Source organism: Drosophila biarmipes, chromosome 3L, assembly GCF_025231255.1.
Source record: "Drosophila biarmipes strain raj3 chromosome 3L, RU_DBia_V1.1, whole genome shotgun sequence".
NCBI lineage: Eukaryota > Metazoa > Arthropoda > Insecta > Diptera > Drosophilidae > Drosophila > Drosophila biarmipes.
In genome coordinates, this window is record NC_066613.1 from 19,387,580 (window position 1) to 19,408,280 (window position 20,701).

The following is a 20,701-nucleotide window of genomic DNA, read 5'->3' on the forward strand; positions in this document are numbered from 1 at the left end:
ACTCTGTTGTTTTGTGTATTGTTATTAAATATTAATTACAGTGGCAAATCGTACAAAGTATTCAAGAAATGGCAGTGAAACTCTAAAATTACTTGCGAAAAACACTTAAATGCTTAGGATCAAGCTGCATCAAAATACAAATCGGTATTTGTAGATGGCAGTTGGTTAAGCTGTTCTACAATTGAGCCCCTTTGGAACTGATCTACTATTTATAATATGGGTGGCTTGAGGGGGTTTTGTAATGTGATCCCCTAGCACTTGCCATTGGTGGGTGCCTTGGGCCGGCAGATCTTGCTCCTTCCATTGGCACCGTAAACAATGTTGCAGGAGAAGGTGAAGTAGCCGCAAGTCGAGGACTTGGTGAAGTATGTGGACTGGAAGTTCTTGTTCTCCTGGGGCGGATTCTTGCTGTTGTCCATGCTGCCGGTCACCGACTTGGTGACGGTGACATAGCTGTCCGGAGCACGCCGTGTAGGCTTGTCACCTCGAACCGGACCTTCTTCCTTGGCATCGGGGGTAATCTCCACCCTGCTGGGGGCTTGCAACTCCAGAGCCTTGGTGTGGAACTTCTTTTCCACATTGACGGTGCCTCGGAAGCCTGGTGGTACGGCCTCGGTGGTCGAAGGTTCGGCATGGCTGATGACCTTGCCGTTCTGGTTTTGCACCACTTGGTACTTATCACCTGACCGCGGTACCACGACAGTCTTTTGGCTTTGCGAGGGCGAGGACTGCTCGTAGACCTTGGGTTTCGGAGTCGGTTGCCTCACAATGCTAGCAGACTCGGGGCTTTCCTCTATCTTCAGTGGCTTCTCGTTGTAGTACTCATCGTCATCATATTCATCGGTGTCGTCCTCGTACTGAACGGCCTCCGACTGGTCTGCCTTGCTTTCAGGTTGCTCAGCTTCTACCTTGGGCTTGTTTGACTTCAGCTGCACCTCGGGCACACTGTCGGATTCCTCAGTGAGCGCTGGTCCACTGTAGACAGTATCAGCACGATCAGTAACTCTGCAAGTTGAGGAAATGTAAAAGAATGATATATAAGCTTGACAGTTTTTAAGAAATTGTTCTGGCTCTTTAAACAAAAAAAAACTAATGGACTTACAAGAACGCCTATTCTCCTTGGAAATAAATTACTTGCTCTTGGTTTTTGAAGATTTATTCTTTTATTACAAAAATATAATCTTAATAATTATACAAACAATAAATAAGGTTTGTTAATTTAGCGATTGCAAACAAGAAGCTAAAAAGGTTAAAAAATTAAAAGTCACAACATAATAAATAAAAGACTACCCCAAAAATATAAAAAAAACTAAAATGTCAAACTTTTCAAATAAAAATGTTTAACTTTGTCTGCCAAATACAATTTAATCTCAAAACTTTCAAGAAGAATTTCTTCTTAAAAATTAATATTTACGTTTTGTTATTTCCCTGAGAAAGTACTCACGCATTGCCATTGTTGCCGAACTGACTGATGGTGTTAAAGAGTTCCCGATTCTGTTCCCTGTAAGTGGCCACCTGCTCCTTGGTTCCAGACGCGGATTGGGCAGCACCATGGTACGAAACGCCAAAGCTGAAATACGAATCCCATTATAAGAACGTCCTCGACCTGCAAATCTTAGTAGTGTACTACCTGGAGGTTCCGTGAATCTGGGAGCTACTCTGACTGGAGTGGGTGCCAGATGAGGACGAGGCCTGGCCGCCGCCATTGGCCGCTGGCGGATTGGCTTCCTGGCCGGGACGGAAGCCGATCTGGGCCTGAGACGACGTTTGACCGGGTCCGCTTGACTGGGCGTCCGCCAGGCCGCCCTTGTCGTTGGCATGCACCTCGCTCTGACTCTGTTGGATGATGCCACCGCTCTGCGAGGAGGCCTTGGTGCCGCCATCCTTGGCCACCTGCACCTGGGCCTGCGACTGGGCAGGACCTCCTGATCCCTGCGACTGGCTCACAGCGCCATCGGCGTTTCCGGTGACCTGGGCACTGGCCGCACGATCCGCATCCGATGTCATCGCACTGGCGCTGAAGGTTCCGCCCGAGCTGTAGGTTCCAGACACCTGGGTCTTGGCCGTGCCTCCGTTCTTCTTACCCTGAGCACTCGCCGAGGCCTGCCCGTCGCCGATAGTGGACTCGGCTTGGGAGTAGGCGTCGTCCGCTCCAGCAGCGCCGACAGGAACTGAAATACCTTTTACTGATGACTTTCTTCAAGCTTTTTGAATTTATCTAACTACTTACCTACACCTCCAACACCAGCAGTGCCTCCGACACCTCCAGTGCCTCCAACACCACCAGCGCTTCCCACACCACCAGGAACCAATCCGGTGCCATCTGAGTAGCGTCCAGGTGCTCCAATTTGACCTGTCTGCGTTCCGTAACCTGGCTGACCCACTCCAGACCCTGTCGTACCGCCAATTCCAGGCTGAGTTCCATATCCCGGTTGACCTGCTCCTATCAGTCCACCCACTCCGGGTTGCCCGCCTCCGATTCCAGTTTGTCCACCCACTCCTGGTTGAGTTCCGTAAGCTGGTGATCCACCAACGCCAGGTTGAGAACCGAAGCCAGGCTGTCCTCCGATGACTCCTGTCTGTCCACCCACTCCAGGCTGAATTCCGTATCCCGATGGTCCGCCTCCGACTCCTGGTTGAGTTCCATATCCTTGTGCTCCACCAGCTCCAGGCTGAATTCCATATCCTGGTTGTCCTCCACCGAGACCCGTTTGTCCACCAACTCCTGGCTGAGTTCCATATCCTGGTTGTCCTCCACCGAGACCCGTTTGTCCACCAACTCCTGGTTGGGTTCCATATCCTGGTTGTCCTCCACCGAGACCCGTTTGTCCACCAACTCCTGGTTGAGTTCCATATCCTGGTTGTCCTCCACCGAGACCCGTTTGTCCACCAACTCCTGGCTGAGTTCCATATCCTGGTTGTCCTCCACCAAGGCCCGTTTGTCCACCAACTCCTGGTTGAGTTCCATATCCTGCTTGTCTTCCACCGAGTCCCGTTTGTCCACCAACTCCTGGTTGAGTTCCATATCCTGGTGATCCTCCACCGAGACCCGTTTGTCCACCAACTCCTGGCTGAGTTCCATATCCTGGTTGTCCTCCACCGAGTCCCGTTTGTCCACCAACTCTTGGAAGAGTTCCATATCCTGGTTGTCCTCCACCGAGACCCGTTTGTCCACCAACTCCTGGCTGAGTTCCATATCCTGGTTGTCCTCCACTTAGACCCGTTTGTCCACCAAGTCCTGGCTGAGATCCATATCCTGGTTGTCCGCCACCGAGACCCGTTTGTCCACCAACTCCTGGCTGAGTTCCGCCGATACCCGATTGTCCGCCAACTCCTGGCAGAGTTCCATATCCTGGTTGTCCTCCACCGAGTCCCGCTTGGCCACCAACTCCTGGCTGAGTTCCGTATCCTGGCGCTACACCAGTACCAGGCTGAGTTCCATATCCCGGTTGACCACTTCCGACCCCAGGTTGACCACTAACACCAGATTGAGTGCTGAATCCTGGTTGTTTAATATATCCTGGCTGAGTTCCGTATGCGGGAGAACCGCCAAGCTGGCTAAAACCGGGCTGTTGACCTTCCGTTCCGTATCCGGGCTGAGAAACAGTTCGGGGTTGGCTTCCGAACAGGCCTGTTCCGTATCCAGGTTGACCTCCAACTCCAGGCTGTGTGCCGTATGCTCCAGCACCAGGTTGGGTACCGTATCCTTGTTGGCTGCCGCCAATTCCCGATTGACCTCCGACTCCCTGTTGAGTTCCATATCCAGGCTGAGTTCCATATCCAAGTTGAGTGCCGTATCCAGGTTGACTTCCTCCAACTCCAGGTTGAGTTCCGTATCCTGGCTGAACTCCACTGATTCCTGTCTGACCGCCAACTCCAGGTTGGCCTCCATATCCGGGTTGTCCAGCTGTGGCTCCAGTTTGTCCACCAACTCTAGGCTGACCTCCGTAGCTTGGTTGTCCGGCTCCTGTCTGTCCGCCAACTCCAGGTTGAGATCCGTATCCTGGCTGTCCTCCACTGATTCCTGACTGACCAACTCCAGGCTGACCTCCGTATCCTGGTTGTCCGGCTCCTGTCTGTCCGCCAACTCCAGGCTGACCTCCGTATGCTGCCTGTCCACTAACTCCAGGCTGACCTCCGTAGCCTTGTTGTCCGACTCCTGTCTGTCCGCCTACTCCGGGCTGACCTCCGTATCCTGGTTGTCCAGTTCCGACTCCGGTTTGTCCACCAACTCCAGGTTGAGATCCGTATCCTGGCTGTCCTCCACTGATTCCTGACTGACCACCAACTCCAGGCTGCCCTCCGTACCCAGGTTGACCGGCTCCTGCTTGCCCACCAACTCCCGGTTGAGATCCATACCCTAGCTGTCCTCCACTGATTCCTGTCTGATCGCCAACTCCAGGCTGACTTCCGTATCCTGGTTGTCCAGTTCCGGCTCCAGATGTTCCACCAACTCCAGGCTGACCTCCGTATCCTGGTTGTCCGGCTCCTGTCTGTCCGCCAACTCCAGGCTGACCTCCGTATCCTGCCTGTCCACTAACTCCAGGCTGACCTCCGTATCCTGGTTGCCCGGATCCGGTCTGTCCGCCAACTCCAGGCTGACCTCCGTATCCTGCCTGTCCACTTACTCCAGGCTGACCTCCGTATCCTGGTTGTCCAGTTCCGGCTCCAGATGTTCCACCAACACCAGGTTGACCTCCATAGCCCGGTTGTTCGGCTCCTGTCTGTCCACCAACTCCAGGCTGACCTCCGTATCCTGACTGACCACCAACTCCAGGCTGACCTCCGTATCCTGGTTGTCCGGCTCCTGTCTGTCCGTCAACTCCAGGCTGACCTCCGTATCCTGCCTGTCCACTTACTCCAGGCTGACCTCCGTATCCTGGTTGTCCGACTCCTGTCTGTCCGCCAACTCCGGGCTGACGTCCGTATCCTGGTTGTCCAGTTTCGGCTCCAGTTTGTCCACCAACTCCAGGCTGCCCTCCGTATCCAGGTTGTCCGGCTTCGGTTTGTCCACCAAATCCAGGCTGGCTTCCGTATCCTGGTTGTGCGGCTCCTGTCTGTCCACCAACTCCAGGCTGACCTATGTATCCTGGTTGTCCAATTCCGGCTCCAGTTTGTCCACCAACTCCAGGCTGACCTGCGTATCCTGGTTGTCCGCCTCCTGTCTGTCCACCAACTCCAGGCTGGCTTCCGTATCCTGGTTGTCCGGCTCCTGTCTGTCCGCCCACTCCGGGCTGACCTCCGTATCCTGGTTGTCCAGTTCCGACTCCGGTCTGTCCACCAACCCCAGGTTGAGATGCGTATCCTGGCTGTCCTCCACTGATTCCTGTCTGATCGCCTACTCCAGGCTGACCTACGTATCCTGGTTGTGTGGCTCCTGTCTGTCCACCAACTCCAGGCTGACCTCCGTATCCTGCCTGTCCACTAACTCCAGGCTGGCCTCCGTATCCTGGTAGTCCGGCTCCTGCCTGTCCGCCGGGCAAGCTTATAATTGAATCGGGTCTGCCGCCTCCAGCGGGTCCACTAGCATCAAGAATTCTCCCGGAGGGAGGGTAGTCCGTTTGATAGCCAGCACATCCATTGCAGTCTCCGGACGAGAACTGACTCTGGGCCTGACCCATTCCATGAGTGCCAGCTGAAAGAGTTTTAGGTCGGTCAATGGGATAACTACAGAAGATAATCGAACCGAACTTACAGACAGTTGAGCGAGATCCATTTTCGTTGGCCTCCGCCTCGGCCTTTCCGTCCTGTTCGGGCTTGCCGAAGTTTAAGTACTGAGACTGGGTTTGTCCCCTTGAACTAGCAAAGACAGTTTTTACTTCTCAAGGCTTAAACATTTTCACAGACCACTTACTAGCCCCTGCCGCTTCTCTTTTCCCTCTGCAAATCGGCAAGACCAGCAAGCTCATCCTCGTTCGCTGACACATTTTCCTGAAAGTTATTGAAACGCTTTAAGTTCAATGCTAATGCCAGCCCTATCGCTAGGGCTTCGGCGTGTCTGCAAGTGTCCCCGATTCGATGCTGCTTCTAAAACTGACCTTGGTCAAATTAGGTCTTATCGCCTACAAATCAAACAGAGTTCATTTGCATTGAACTACCCCAATTCGGTTCAGCCAGTGACACAGCGCGAATTCTTGGGACTCATTAACAATTCGGAAACTTACGATGGCAGCTCCATTTGCGCTTGCCACTAGAAGCACGGCGCCAAGTAGCAGGCCCAGGCGAAAGGGCAACATTTCAATAAATCAAACTCTGAATCCAATTGAAATGCGTCGACGTCGTCGCAACACAGCCAGCAAACTGTAAGATGAAATTAAATTGTACTATCAACACATTATATACGTGCGTGTTATTGTTAGTTTATACTCCTTCTGTGTTTTCTTGTCCGTCACTTTCAGGGGTTATCACTACTCTTTCGAATGAGCACGCACGGTGCTGTTAGATGCCAAAAAAGCGATCGAACTTGAGTTGAATTTCAGTTTTAGGAATGATGTAATCGCTGTGGCTGATTATTTTTAATTAATATTTTTCGAAAATGAATGCTTCTGTCCTTGAAGCTTAACTTGGCAACAGCAAAACAATTTAGAAGGATACAATGGAGATTATCCCTCTAGCAAAGGGCACTTTAAAGGTTTATCACTTTCACTTCACAAGCATATTTATATGACATTTGGGGATAAGGATAAAAGGTTTCTGTCCTGTCAAAAGTGGTATTAATTTAATTGCTAGAATATTCACTTATTAAGCTCAAAGTTAAGATTCCTGGGCACACATTTAATTCAATAGGCTCATGGAACTCATTTCAACCTTTACATTTTTCTATAAAAATGGAAAACGGATTGTAACTTAGAGCAGTTCACTGTTGTTGAGTTGGTGTATCTTAACCCGTTCGATCTTTAAGTTTGTTTCTTTATTGATCCTTTATCCACCATTTATAACTCCTTGATTGGAGAGTGTAATCCTGGAGCACATACTTCTTCGCCTGTGTGTTCTAGGATTCCAAGGGAGATTTTCCGATTTGCTTCCGATCGCGACAACTGCTGGATTGCGAATAACACTGGCCTGTCCGAGCCCCAGAACTCTAGAGCTTGAGCAGAACTCAAACTCATTGGAGGCGAGCAATTTCCAATACATTTGCATTCAGCGGCAGCATGAATATTTATGTAGGATCCACACCAGCACAGAGTGCTGGTATCTGTGAGTCGGATCGAGGCGCACAGAGCCCCGAGCTCGGAGCTCGTAGCCAGTGCCATTCATTCGAGTGTCTATTCCATTACATATCAGCGCTTTGATCGTGTCAATCGATCACTTGGTCGCCTGGCGATGGAAGGGGCGGCGCTGACGGCCCCTTCGACAAATGAGTTTCTGGGGGCATTACAACATCGGAGTCTTCGCCAACGGATGGGGCACTCTTTTGACCCATTTTAAGGAAATGTGCTGGCGTTTATTAGCATATAAAGATACGCAATTGTATATCTCTTGGCTCTATTTTCAAGTGTGTCCCTGCCCCCAACTCATTTGGGTCTCTTTGACTCTTGAACGGCTAATCCATTTAGTTTTCTATTTCCCAACCCACTTATGGTTTTTTTTACAAATCAAAAGTTGGCGGAAGTAATTCACTTTGATAACCTTTAAGAGCAAAATTTGCTATAGCTTTCTGGTTAGACTGTCCATCGTCATATCTATATATAGAGCAGGCTCCACAAGCCCCCATTCAATGTTGAGTTCGACTTTGCTGTCTTATCTGCTGAAAGCTTCTATAAAACCATGTGTCAATTTGAGCACTCAAGCATTAAATATTCATTTTAAAGTCTCATCGTCTGTATGGGGTGTGTTTCAAGGCTAGTAATATTTTTAATTGAAACCCAGTTTGATAAGATCTACAAAAAGCCTATGAATTTTGAGAATCAAGTATTTAGGCCTTGGTATACCCATTGTTTTAGTATACTAGGTACATTGTTATCATACTAACATATGAACATTGGCTTTCTTTAATTTTGCTTTGTTACATTAGACTATTAAAATAATAAAAACAAGGCTTAAGTTCTCATAAGCTTTTTGTAAAATATAATAGATCTTTTATTTTTTCGTTAACAGGGTATAAGAAAGTAACAAAGCGCCAAAGTCTGTTGAAATAAATTTGCATGCATCCAAAAAGCAAATCTATGTAGAACATCTTAAAAACCTAATGAAATTGAAACGATCTTGTGTTTTTTTGCAACATATAATAGTATATAACATCGGGTCCGTTTATTAGGAAAGTTTACATTTCGTAATTTTTAAATAAGTTATTTTTTTATGAACAGAATGTAGTCCCATCAGAATAAATAAAGTTATAACAATTTTACTATTTAACAAGCCTGTCTGTTTTGTTGGTTTCCAAGAGTAGATATCGTTTTTGGTAGGTCTGGCGAAGAAGATACCTGCAATGATTCTATATCGAATAAATTCGAAATTATTATTTTGATATTTCAATTAAACTTACATTTAAGTGCAGAACCGCTGCGACTTTTCGCACACTTTACTAATGGGGTTCCAGTAAAGCCCTGAATCACAACTCATGACAATACCTCTCAGGCCGAAGCATTTAATGTATTTCGAGCAATCGCTTTGATAAACATCAAAACTCATGCCCAATCCACAGAAAATCGATTCGCTCGCTCGCAGATTTGTGCAGTAGTTGCTAAACCAATCACAGCCCTTTATGTCAGGGTTCCAGTAAAGAGGTTCCGGACATTGGCGCTCCAATGCTTCGCCGTTACTACATTGATAATATTTGGTGCAGTCTGTTGGGTGGGCTATAAAATCCACCCCAGGGCCGCAAACCTTTTCCTCTGGATTCTCATCATCATTGTAACAAACACTCGGGTCTCCACTGCAATATAGGTTCTGGTAGTCCCAATAAAGATTACCTGGGCAATCCATAATTAAATCCTTTCCGTTACTACATTGGATAAATTTATGGCAATTTGTTGGATGCGGTATATATTGAGAGCCGCTACTGCAAGAGGGCAGTGGTTTATTTGAAGTTGTGGTGGCAGGGAATGAAGTTGTTGGGGAACCAGTGCTTGTGGAAGAAGACGGCGTAGAACTGCTCGTAGAATCGCCTGGTGCTGTGGTGCTTTTATCGGGTATCGGTGTAGAATCCTCAATACTGCTGTTTTCCCCAGGATTATTTGTAGGTTCCAGGCCAGCTGTAGTACTTTCTTCTGGCTTCCTGGTGGAATCTTGAGCATTTGTACTACTTTCACCAGGCAGCAGTGTGGAACCGTTACCCGTAGTGCTGTCTTTCGGATCACTCGCAGTAGTACTTTCATCAGGCCACGTTGGATCATCTCTTGTTGAGCTGTCTTTGGGTGTGGTTGAAGAAGTTTCGCTTGGAACAGTTGAAGTATCATATTTGGTAGAGCTATCATCCGGGGCATGAGTTGAAGTCGTTTGGTCTGGAACAGTGGCAGCATCCGAATTGGTGGTGTTATCTTCTGGAACAATCGTTGAGCCCAGGGCAGCTGTGGTGGTTTCGTCAGGGAGCGACGTAGAATTTTCTACGGTAGTGTCATCTCCAGATCCATCAGTTGTGGTCTCTTCTGGTACAGCTGTGCCATCCTCGATTGTGGTGCTTTTCTCAGGATCGATCGTTGAGTCCTGGGTACTTGTGGTGGTTTCGTCAGGAATCGGTGTAGAATTTTCTGCGGTAGTAGATACATCAGTTGTGGTTTCTTCTGGAACAGTTGTACTATCCTCAATCGTAGTGCTTTTCTCCGGATCGATCGTTGAGTTCTGGGCAGCTGTGGTGGTTTCGTCAGGAATCGGTGTAGAATTTTCTGCGGTAGTAACATCCCCAGACACATCAGTTGTGGTTTCTTCTGGAACAGTTGTACTATCCTCGATCGGAGTGCTTTCCTCCGGATCGATCGTTGAGTTCTGGGCAGCTGTGGTGGTTTCGTCAGGAATGGGAGTAGAATTTTCTACGGTAGTGACATCCCCAGATCCATTTGTAGTGGTTTCTTCTGGAGCAGTTGTACTATCCTCGATCGTAGTGCTTTCCTCTGGATCAATCGTTGAGTCCTGGGCAGCTGTAGTGGTTTCTTCAGGAATCGGCGTAGAATTTTCTACGGTTGTGTCATCCCCAGATCCATCAGTTGTGGTTTCTTCTGTTACAGTTGAGCCATCCTCATTCGTAGTGCTTTCCTCCGGATCGATCGTTGAGTCCTGGGTAGCTGTGGTGGTTTCGGCAGGAATCGGTGTAGAATTTTCTACGGTAGTGTCATCCCCAGATCCCTCTGTAGTGGTTTCTTCTGGAACAGTTGTACTATCCTCGATCGTAGTGCTTTCCTCCGGATCGATCGTTGAGTCCTGGGTAGCTGTGGTGGTTTCGTCAGGAATCGGTGTAGAACTTTCTACGGTAGTGTCATACCCACATCCATCAGTTGTGGTTTCTTCTGGTACAGTTGTGCCATCCTCGATCGTAGTGCTTTCCTCCGGATCGATCGTTGAGTCCTGGGTAGCTGTGGTGGTTTCGTCAGGAATCGGTGTAGAATTTTCTGCGGTGGTGTCATCGCCAGATTCATCAGTTGTGGTTTCCTCTGGTACAGTTGAGCCATCCTCGATCGTTGTGCTTTCCCCCGGATCGATCGTTGAGTCCTGGGCAGATGTGGTGGTTTCGTCAGGAATCGGTGTAGAATTTTCTTCGGTAGGGTCATCCCCAGATCCATCTGTAGTGGTTTCTTCTGGAACAGTTGTACTATCCTCGATCGTAGTGCTTTCCTCCGGATCGATCGTTGAGTCCTGGGTAGCTGTGGTGGTTTCGTCAGGAATCGATGTAGAATTTTCTGCGGTGGTGTCATCGCCAGATTCATCAGTTGTGGTTTCCTCTGGTACAGTTGAGCCATCCTCGATCGTTGTGCTTTCCCCCGGATCGATCGTTGAGTCCTGGGCAGCAGTGGTGGTTTCGTCAGGAACCGGTGTAGAATTTTCCGTGTTAGTGTCATCCCCATTTACATCAGTTGTGGTTTCTTCCGGTACAGTTGTGACATCCTTGATCGTAGTGCTTTCCTCCGGACCGATCGTTGAGCCCTCGTCAGGAATCGGTGTAGAACTTTCTACGGTAGTGTCATTGCCAGATCCATCAGTTGTGGTTTCTTCTGGTACAGTTGTGCCATCCTCGATCGTAGTGCTTTCCTCTGGATCAATCGTTGAGTCCTGGGCAGATGTGGTGGTTTCGTCAGGAATCGGTGTAGATTTTTCTGCGGTAGTGTCATCGCCAGATCCATCAGTTGTGGTTTCTTCTGGTACAGTTGTGCCATCCTCGATCGTAGTGCTTTCCTCTGGATCAATCGTTGAGTCCTGGGCAGCTGTGGTGGTTTCGTCAGGAATCGGCGTAGAATTTTCTGCGGTGGTGTCATCCCCAGATCCCTCTGTAGTGGTTTCTTCTGGAACAGTTGTACTATCCTCGATCGTAGTGCTTTCCTCCGGATCGATCGTTGAGTCCTGGGCAGCTGTGGTGGTTTCGTCAGGAATCGGTGTAGAATTTTCTGCGGTGGTGTCATCGCCAGATCCCTCTGTAGTGGTTTCTTCTGGAACAGTTGTACTATCCTCGATCGTAGTGCTTTCCGCCGGATCGATCGTTGAGTCCTGGGTAGCTGTGGTGGTTTCGGCAGGAATCGGTGTAGAATTTTCTGCGGTGGTGTCATCCCCAGATCCCTCTGTAGTGGTTTCTTCTGGAACAGTTGTACTATCCTCGATCGTAGTGCTTTCCTCCGGATCGATCGTTGAGTCCTGGGCAGCTGTGGTGGTTTCGTCAGGAATCGGTGTAGAGTTTTCTGCGGTAGTGTCATCGCCAGATCCATCAGTTGTGGTTTCTTCTGGTACAGTTGAGCCATCCTCGATCGTTGTGCTTTCCCCCGGATCGATCGTTGAGTCCTGGGCAGCAGTGGTGGTTTCGTCAGGAACCGGTGTAGAATTTTCTGTGTTAGTGTCATCCCCATTTACATCAGTTGTGGTTTCTTCCGGTACAGTTGTGACATCCTTGATCGTAGTGCTTTCCTCCGGACCGATCGTTGAGCCCTCGTCAGGAATCGGTGTAGAACTTTCTACGGTAGTGTCATTGCCAGATCCATCAGTTGTGGTTTCTTCTGGTACAGTTGTGCCATCCTCGATCGTAGTGCTTTCCTCTGGATCAATCGTTGAGTCCTGGGCAGATGTGGTGGTTTCGTCAGGAATCGGTGTAGATTTTTCTGCGGTAGTGTCATCGCCAGATCCATCAGTTGTGGTTTCTTCTGGTACAGTTGTGCCATCCTCGATCGTAGTGCTTTCCTCTGGATCAATCGTTGAGTCCTGGGCAGCTGTGGTGGTTTCGTCAGGAATCGGCGTAGAATTTTCTGCGGTGGTGTCATCCCCAGATCCCTCTGTAGTGGTTTCTTCTGGAACAGTTGTACTATCCTCGATCGTAGTGCTTTCCTCCGGATCGATCGTTGAGTCCTGGGCAGCTGTGGTGGTTTCGTCAGGAATCGGTGTAGAATTTTCTGCGGTGGTGTCATCGCCAGATCCCTCTGTAGTGGTTTCTTCTGGAACAGTTGTACTATCCTCGATCGTAGTGCTTTCCGCCGGATCGATCGTTGAGTCCTGGGTAGCTGTGGTGGTTTCGGCAGGAATCGGTGTAGAATTTTCTGCGGTGGTGTCATCCCCAGATCCCTCTGTAGTGGTTTCTTCTGGAACAGTTGTACTATCCTCGATCGTAGTGCTTTCCTCCGGATCGATCGTTGAGTCCTGGGCAGCTGTGGTGGTTTCGTCAGGAATCGGTGTAGAGTTTTCTGCGGTAGTGTCATCGCCAGATCCATCAGTTGTGGTTTCTTCTGGTACAGTTGTGCCATCCTCGATCGTAGTGCTTTCCTCTGGATCAATCGTTGAGTCCTGGGCAGCTGTGGTGGTTTCGTCAGGAATCGGCGTAGAATTTTCTTCGGTAGGGTCATTCCCAGATCCATCTGTAGTGGTTTCTTCTGGAACAGTTGTATTATCCTCGATCGTAGTGCTTTCCTCCGGATCGATCGTTGAGTCCTGGGTAGCTGTGGTGGTTTCGTCAGGAATCGGTGTAGAATTTTCTGCGGTGGTGTCATCCCCAGATCCCTCTGTAGTGGTTTCTTCTGGAACAGTTGTGCCATCCTCGATCGTAGTGCTTTCCGCCGGATCGATCGTTGAGTCCTGGGTAGCTGTGGTGGTTTCGGCAGGAATCGGTGTAGAATTTTCTGCGGTGGTGTCATCCCCAGATCCCTCTGTAGTGGTTTCTTCTGGAACAGTTGTACTATCCTCGATCGTAGTGCTTTCCTCCGGATCGATCGTTGAGTCCTGGGCAGCTGTGGTGGTTTCGTCAGGAATTGGTGTAGATTTTTCTGCGGTAGTGTCATCGCCAGATCCATCAGTTGTGGTTTCTTCTGGTACAGTTGTGCCATCCTCGATCGTAGTGCTTTCCTCTGGATCAATCGTTGAGTCCTGGGGAGCTGTGGTGGTTTCGTCAGGAATCGGCGTAGAATTTTCTTCGGTAGGGTCATCCCCAGATCCCTCTGTAGTGGTTTCTTCTGGAACAGTTGTACTATCCTCGATCGTAGTGCTTTCCGCCGGATCGATCGTTGAGTCCTGGGTAGCTGTGGTGGTTTCGGCAGGAATCGGTGTAGAATTTTCTGCGGTGGTGTCATCCCCAGATCCCTCTGTAGTGGTTTCTTCTGGAACAGTTGTACTATCCTCGATCGTAGTGCTTTCCGCCGGATCGATCGTTGAGTCCTGGGTAGCTGTGGTGGTTTCGGCAGGAATCGGTGTAGAATTTTCTGCGGTGGTGTCATCCCCAGATCCCTCTGTAGTGGTTTCTTCTGGAACAGTTATACTATCCTCGATCGTAGTGCTTTCCTCCGGATCGATCGTTGAGTCCTGGGCAGCTGTGGTGGTTTCGTCAGGAATCGGTGTAGATTTTTCTGCGGTAGTGTCATCGCCAGATCCATCAGTTGTGGTTTCTTCTGGTACAGTTGTGCCATCCTCGATCGTAGTGCTTTCCTCTGGATCAATCGTTGAGTCCTGGGCAGCTGTGGTGTTTTCGTCAGGAATCGGCGTAGAATTTTCTTCGGTAGGGTCATCCCCAGATCCATCTGTAGTGGTTTCTTCTGGAACAGTTGTATTATCCTCGATCGTAGTGCTTTCCTCCGGATCGATCGTTGAGTCCTGGGTAGCTGTGGTGGTTTCGTCAGGAATCGGTTTAGAATTTTCTGCGGTGGTGTCATCCCCAGATCCCTCTGTAGTGGTTTCTTCTGGAACAGTTGTACTATCCTCGATCGTAGTGCTTTCCTCCGGATCGATCGTTGAGTCCTGGGTAGCTGTGGTGGTTTCGGCAGGAATCGGTGTAGAATTTTCTGCGGTGGTGTCATCGCCAGATCCCTCTGTAGTGGTTTCTTCTGGAACAGTTGTACTATCCTCGATCGTAGTGCTTTCCTCCGGATCGATCGTTGAGTCCTGGGCAGCTGTGGTGGTTTCGTCAGGAATCGGTGTAGATTTTTCTGCGGTAGTGTCATCGCCAGATCCATCAGTTGTAGTTTCTTCTGGTACAGTTGTGCCATCCTCGATCGTAGTGCTTTCCTCTGGATCAATCGTTGAGTCCTGGGGAGCTGTGGTGGTTTCGTCAGGAATCGGCGTAGAATTTTCTGCGGTAGGGTCATCCCCAGATCCATCTGTAGTGGTTTCTTCTGGAACAGTTGTATTATCCTCGATCGTAGTGCTTTCCTCCGGATCGATCGTTGAGTCCTGGGTAGCTGTGGTGGTTTCGTCAGGAATCGGTGAAGAATTTTCTACAGTAATGTCATCCCCAGATCCCTCTGTAGTGGTTTCTTCTGGAACAGTTGTACTATCCTCGATCGTAGTGCTTTCCTCCGGATCGATCGTTGAGTCCTGGGCAGCTGTGGTGGTTTCGTCAGGAATTGGTGTAGATTTTTCTGCGGTAGTGTCATCGCCAGATCCATCAGTTGTGGTTTCTTCTGGTACAGTTGTGCCATCCTCGATCGTAGTGCTTTCCTCTGGATCAATCGTTGAGTCCTGGGGAGCTGTGGTGGTTTCGTCAGGAATCGGCGTAGAATTTTCTTCGGTAGGGTCATCCCCAGATCCATCTGTAGTGGTTTCTTCTGGAACACTTGTATTATCCTCGATCGTAGTGCTTTCCTCCGGATCGATCGTTGAGTCCTGGCCAGCTGTGGTGGTTTCGTCAGGAATCGGTGTTGATTTTTCTGCGGTGGTGTCATCGCCAGATCCCTCTGTAGTGGTTTCTTCTGGAACTGTCGTACTATCCTCGATCGTAGTGCTTTCCTCCGGATCGATCGTTGAGTCCTGGGTAGCTGTGGTGGTTTTGGCAGGAATCGGTGTAGAATTTTCTGCGGTGGTGTCATCCCCAGATCCCTCTGCAGTGGTTTCTTCTGGTACAGTTGTGCTATCCTCGATCGTAGTGCTTTCCTCTGGATCAATCGTTGAGTCCTGGGCAGCTGTGGTGGTTTCGTCAGGAATCGGCGTAGAATTTTCTTCGGTAGTGTCATCGCCAGATCCATCAGTTGTGGTTTCTTCTGGAACAGTTGTGCCATCTTCGATCGTAGTGCTGTCCTCCATATCAATCGTTGAGTCCTGGGCAGCTGTGGTGGTTTCGTCAGGAATCGGTGTAGATTTTTCTGCGGTAGTGTCATCGCCAGATCCATCAGTTGTGGTTTCTTCTGGTACAGTTGTGCCATCCTCGATCGTAGTGCTTTCCTCTGGATCAATCGTTGAGTCCTGGGCAGCTGTGGTGTTTTCGTCAGGAATCGGCGTAGAATTTTCTACGGTAGGGTCATCCCCAGATCCATCTGTAGTGGTTTCTTCTGGAACAGTTGTACTATCCTCAATCGTAGTGCTTTTCTCCGGATCGATCGTTGAGTCCTGGGCAGCTGTGGTGGTTTCGTCAGGAATCGGTGTAGAATTTTCTGCGGTAGTGTCATCCCCAGATCCATCTGTAGTGGTTTCTTCTGGAACAGTTGTACTATCCTCGATCGTAGTGCTTTCCTCCGTGTCGATCGTTGAGTCCTGGGCAGCTGTGGTGGTTTCGTCAGGAATCGGTGTAGAATTTTCTGCGGTAGTGTCATCCCCAGATCCGTCTGTAGTGGTTTCTTCTGAAACAGTTGTACTATCCTCGATCGTAGTGCTTTCCTCCGGATCGATCGTTGAGTCCTGGGCAGCTGTGGTGGTGGAATTTTCTACGGTAGGGTCATCCCCAGATCCATCTGTAGTGGTTTCTTCTGGAACAGTTGTACTATCCTCGATCGTAGTGCTTTCCTCCGGATCGATCGTTGAGTCCTGGGCAGCTGTGGTGGTTTCGTCAGGAATCGGTTTAGAATTTTCTACGGTAGTGTCATCCCCAGATCCATTTGTTGTGGTTTCTTCTGGTTCAGTTGAGCCATCCTCGATCGTAGTGCTTTCCTCCGGATCAATCGTTGAGTCCTGGGCATCTGTGATGGTTTCATCTGAAATAGTTGTGCCATCCTTGATCGTGTTGCTTTCCTCTGGATCAATCGTTAAGTCCGGGGCAGCTGTGGTGGTTTCGTCATGAATCGGTGTAGAATCCCCTAGAGTAGTATCCTCCTCAGGTCCTGATGTAGTACTCTCCCCGTTTTCAGTGCTTTCTTCATATTTTTTCGTTGTTGTGGTTTCATCAGCAATCTGTGTTAAATCATCTTTGGATGTGTCATCCTGAGGTCTAGTTATAGTGGTTTCTTTTGGAAAAGCTGAATTTTTATTGCTCGTGCTGCTATCTTCAAGGTTATTCGTAAAGTCGTCTGCTTTTGTAAACTTGAAAACTGTGTTTTCGATTTCTAACTTTGGTGCCCCGTCATCGTATTGGTGTGACTGGTAACGATTCAGTTTGTCTTTTGGCAAAACTTTATTAAACGAATCACTTAGATCAAGCCCATTATCACTTTGATAAGTTCGTTTGCTTAAAATTTCATTATTTTCGGCTTTTATCTGCACTATTAGTATTACTGTAAACACATTTAATAGTATAAAATCTCTCAAAGATTTATTAGTTTTCATGGCCACTGATTTACGTTTGAGCCTTACGGAGGAATTTGGCTAAATGACACCTGAGCTCGGTGCACTCATATTTATAACCCCAATAGAAGCTCATTCGTCGTCTTATCTGGTCTTTTTTGCGAAGTACGTTATCTTTAAGAGGAACTCAATTGAACCGCAGTCTGCTAAAAACCAATTACGTTGAATTGGTATTCCTTTATTTCGATTAGTATTTATGTACAATTCGGGTGTGTTACAAAATACTACCTCTCTTACTGGCGGTTATTGCACCTGGAAGTCATTGGAGAACTCGACTGCATTGTCGCAGGTATAGTCACACGCCTGAAGTGGTTGGTTCCAGTACAGCCCACTTGGGCAGCTCAGCTTGATCCCAATGTTGTAGACACACTGAATGAACTTGGTACAGTCAGGAGCATAGGGCAAAAATTGGAAGCCAGATGAACAGCTCAAGGCCGGAGCCTCCGTGTTTTCTTCGACATTACAGTACTGTGAGTCCCAGGCACATACATTCAGCTCACGATCCCAATAGAGACCGTCAGGGCACAGTTTCAAAATTCCCTCACCGTAGAGGCATTGATAGTACTGTGTACAGTCAGGTGCTGGGAGAAATAGTTCTCCATCAGGACAGAGAACTGGTGATGGTGGAGGTGGTAGTGTTGTGTCGGGAACCTCCGTAGATGCCTCCTCCGTAGTCAACTCCCCAGTGGTAGTTTCATCTGTTGTACTCTCAATGGTGGTATCCTCTCCCGACGAAGCCGTCGCACTTACAAGGAGTGCGAACATTCCAAGTACTCCAACAATGTTATAGCCTCAAATTGATTAATATATTAGTTATTTCCCTGCAATATGTAAGCTTGATTGAACTACCTCTCATGTTTTGCAAAGTGGACGGTCTAACCAAGTAACATTCTTTACTAAGGTTTCGAGCTTATATAGCAATTGCTACCATTTAATACTGAACTACTTTTCAATTTATCTTTCTAATCTATTATATTTACACGTGTATTGATAGCCGTAGTAAATCAACTTCAGCTCTCTTTATCAACTTATTGCCTAGCGTTTTAAAATAATGCCATTAAGAAGTGACATAAAGTTAAACAGACAGAGGTGCATTTACAGAGAAAGAAACCAATTAAAGTATCAAAGATTGTAGGTCTAAATAAATCCTATGTTAATTCTTAAGTAATAACCAAATCTTTCTTAGTGGGGTCAATTTTTTTAATTGCTAATTTTTTTTTCCAAGTATTTCTTTGTTGATACTTTTATTAGTTAGCTTTATCTTTTTTACTAATATTTACCTACTCAAGTTCGGACACCTTAAGTGTTCTGGGAAATTAATACGTCTGTCCTGATTACTTCAAGTGTATCCGGAAACAAATAAACTGCGTAACATAAAGAAAATGAGTTGAACGAATACTATTATCAAGTTTCATTTAGATGTTGTCTACAATTTGAAGTTGCAAGGAAAATTAAAGGTTAAACTTTAGCATTAATGAGTTATGATTTTAGTCTGGTAAAGAGGGAAGTGCAAAATAGAACAAAAATATTACTTATAACTACCGGCTAGGTTTTTTTAATTTTAATACAATGCAGTGTATAAATAAATTATTTTATCATGCATACTCATGTAGGTGTGTTGAGTGTCAAATTAGATTAACTACATATATGTAGTATATATACTATAGGCTGGTAGTTCAATCTTATCAAACAAGACAGTAAATTGCTATCACATGTTCATGCCACAGATACGGATGGTACCAAGGAATGATTACTATAACACCACATTAGTAATACAACTAAAGCTATAATAAGGCATTTATTTCCTTTTTCATTTCCACAATACAATGTTGATGCCCATCCCTAGAACGTTAACTTATCTTATTCTTATCTTGGAATCACTGAAGTTATGGTAAATTTTAACAGAGCATTTATCTTTGCTCTGTTAGTGTTATCAAGTGGCTTTGTTATCTGAATTTTAACGATTGGAAATGTATAAATGATCTTGAAAATGTGACATCTGAGATTTTCTAATTACTGGGTTTAACACCATTAACCGACTAACTTTTATTCAATTTCTGCCTATAAAGATATCACAGGTATCTTTATAAACACGAAGAAGGGGGTTATAGCATTACCTAATAATACAACTCAAACAATTTAGTTTTTAAGCTACGATTTTTTGTGAAAACTTTTGATATAAACTTTGATCGTCTTTGCTAATTGTGTTCGCTTACTTTTCTCTTTTAACCACAATTGTTTGAATTGGTTATCAATCAAGGTTTTATCGTCCTATCGTAATTGATTAAAAAAGCGATAAAAAGAACATTTTAGTGGCTTGTCGTATGCTAATTAAAAACTGAATCATATGCATTTCGAATAGTATAAATGCAGCTTCGATAGGGTACTTTTCATTGGTCTGGTTAATAGTCGACTGATCGTTGCTACGATGAAGTGTAAGTACAGGACGAGAACCTTATTAATATCCTTTAACATTAAAGACAATCGTTTCTGGGTTTCAGTCGTCTGGATTTTGATGTCCTTGCAGCTTATGCTGCTAGCAACTGCTCTCAGTGCCAGACAATGTGCCAAACCAACAGTTGCCCCTCGACCCACGGAGGATCCCGATGACCCCACCGACGATCCATGGGATCCGACTGAGGAATCATCTGAGGATCCATGGGATCCAACTGATGACCCCACGGGTCCCACGGTGAAGCCCACAGGAGTTCCAACCGAAGGTCCTTCCAAACCTACATCCACCAAAGAACCTTCACTACCAACGGGTGATCCCACTCAAAATCCGTCGGATCCCACTGAAGAACCATCAGAACCAACAGAAGAACCAACTGATAGTCCATCGGATCCCACTGAAAAACCATCAGAACCAACAGCAGAACCAACTGATAGTCCGTCGGATCCCACGGAAAAACCCACGGATGAACCATCCTCTCCAACGGGTCAACCCACTGAAGATCCAACTAAGGAGCCCAATGATCCGACTGCGGAGACAACGGACTCCCCTTTGGATCCTACTGGAGAGCCACAAACAACGGTCGACGGTCGAAGTTCGGAAAAACCAACTGATAAGCCGCTGACTTCTAGTGAATCACCGACCCAGACTACTCCGAGCATTGATGTGGACGCCTCTTGCCGGACTCATAACGGAGTCCAGTTTCTGCCACATCCGTATGATTGTCATCTATACATACACTGCAATGGGGATGTGGGATACGTAATGGCTTGCCCAAGTGATCTTTTCTGGAATTCGATCGAGCAGACTTGCAACAAGACCTGCGCCTAAAGAAATAAAGAACTTAGTATAGTGTGCTCTCAAGAATCGTTTCTCTACCCTTTTCCTATGTTATTTTAGAGTGATCTTGAGCTTGAACACGACCATGTTCGTGACATTCATTCATAACGTCGCGAATTCCTAGCACTGAATTTTGGGGAGTGGTTACCCTGCGATAGGAAGATACTTCCAGGAACTACGATGCTAGAAGTTCACACCTCAATTAGACCTACATGATAGGGTCGTGTTTAACATGATCGACATAATTGACAGAGATAAGGTCAACTAGTATGTATATAAAAGGCATCAAATTTTTGGCAATGATGC

The 20,701-nt window shown here is 47.3% G+C and overlaps 4 protein-coding genes across 4 annotated transcripts; 1 reads left to right on the forward strand and 3 right to left on the reverse strand.

Moving 5' to 3' along the window:
- Positions 1-2: 2 nt before the first annotated feature.
- Positions 3-7,041, reverse strand: LOC108035165 (collagen alpha-2(IV) chain). Its single transcript, XM_017110621.3, has 8 exons — positions 6,975-7,041; positions 6,165-6,300; positions 5,855-5,931; positions 5,696-5,799; positions 2,231-5,635; positions 1,631-2,171; positions 1,445-1,570; positions 3-1,005 (listed from the first exon to the last, which is right to left on the reverse strand). The coding sequence occupies exons 2-8, from the start codon at positions 6,234-6,236 to the stop codon at positions 252-254; spliced, it is 5,079 nt and encodes a 1,692-aa protein (XP_016966110.2). The 5' UTR covers positions 6,237-6,300; positions 6,975-7,041; the 3' UTR covers positions 3-251.
- A 1,146-nt stretch (positions 7,042-8,187) lies between these two features.
- On the reverse strand, positions 8,188-17,167 carry LOC122818989 (mucin-12). The gene is made up of 2 exons (XM_050886443.1): positions 8,486-17,167; positions 8,188-8,423 (listed from the first exon to the last, which is right to left on the reverse strand). Exon 1 carries the CDS (start codon positions 17,083-17,085, stop codon positions 8,488-8,490), a length of 8,598 nt encoding a protein of 2,865 aa, XP_050742400.1. The 5' UTR covers positions 17,086-17,167; the 3' UTR covers positions 8,188-8,423; positions 8,486-8,487.
- Positions 17,168-17,244: 77 nt separating this feature from the next.
- On the reverse strand, positions 17,245-17,992 carry LOC108034438 (peritrophin-1). The gene is made up of 2 exons (XM_044094674.1): positions 17,953-17,992; positions 17,245-17,894 (listed from the first exon to the last, which is right to left on the reverse strand). The coding sequence occupies exons 1-2, from the start codon at positions 17,957-17,959 to the stop codon at positions 17,347-17,349; spliced, it is 555 nt and encodes a 184-aa protein (XP_043950609.1). The 5' UTR covers positions 17,960-17,992; the 3' UTR covers positions 17,245-17,346.
- Positions 17,993-19,494: 1,502 nt separating this feature from the next.
- LOC108034630 (zonadhesin) lies at positions 19,495-20,422 on the forward strand. Its single transcript, XM_017109568.2, has 2 exons — positions 19,495-19,538; positions 19,605-20,422. Exons 1-2 carry the CDS (start codon positions 19,532-19,534, stop codon positions 20,384-20,386), a joined length of 789 nt encoding a protein of 262 aa, XP_016965057.1. The 5' UTR covers positions 19,495-19,531; the 3' UTR covers positions 20,387-20,422.
- The last annotated feature ends 279 nt before the right edge of the window (positions 20,423-20,701 follow it).

Excerpts from the sequence above, each read along its gene's own strand:
- LOC108035165 (XM_017110621.3), bottom strand. The coding sequence starts at position 6,236 with ATGTTGCCCTTTCGCCTGGGCCTGCTACTTGGCGCCGTGCTTCTAGTG. Across the intron at positions 5,800-5,854 it reads AAGAGAAGCGGCAGGGGCTA|TTCAAGGGGACAAACCCAGT; the intron begins GTAAGTGGTCTG and ends TGTCTTTGCTAG. Across the intron at positions 5,636-5,695 it reads TGGATCTCGCTCAACTGTCT|CTGGCACTCATGGAATGGGT; the intron begins GTAAGTTCGGTT and ends AAACTCTTTCAG.
- LOC122818989 (XM_050886443.1), bottom strand. The coding sequence starts at position 17,085 with ATGAAAACTAATAAATCTTTGAGAGATTTTATACTATTAAATGTGTTT.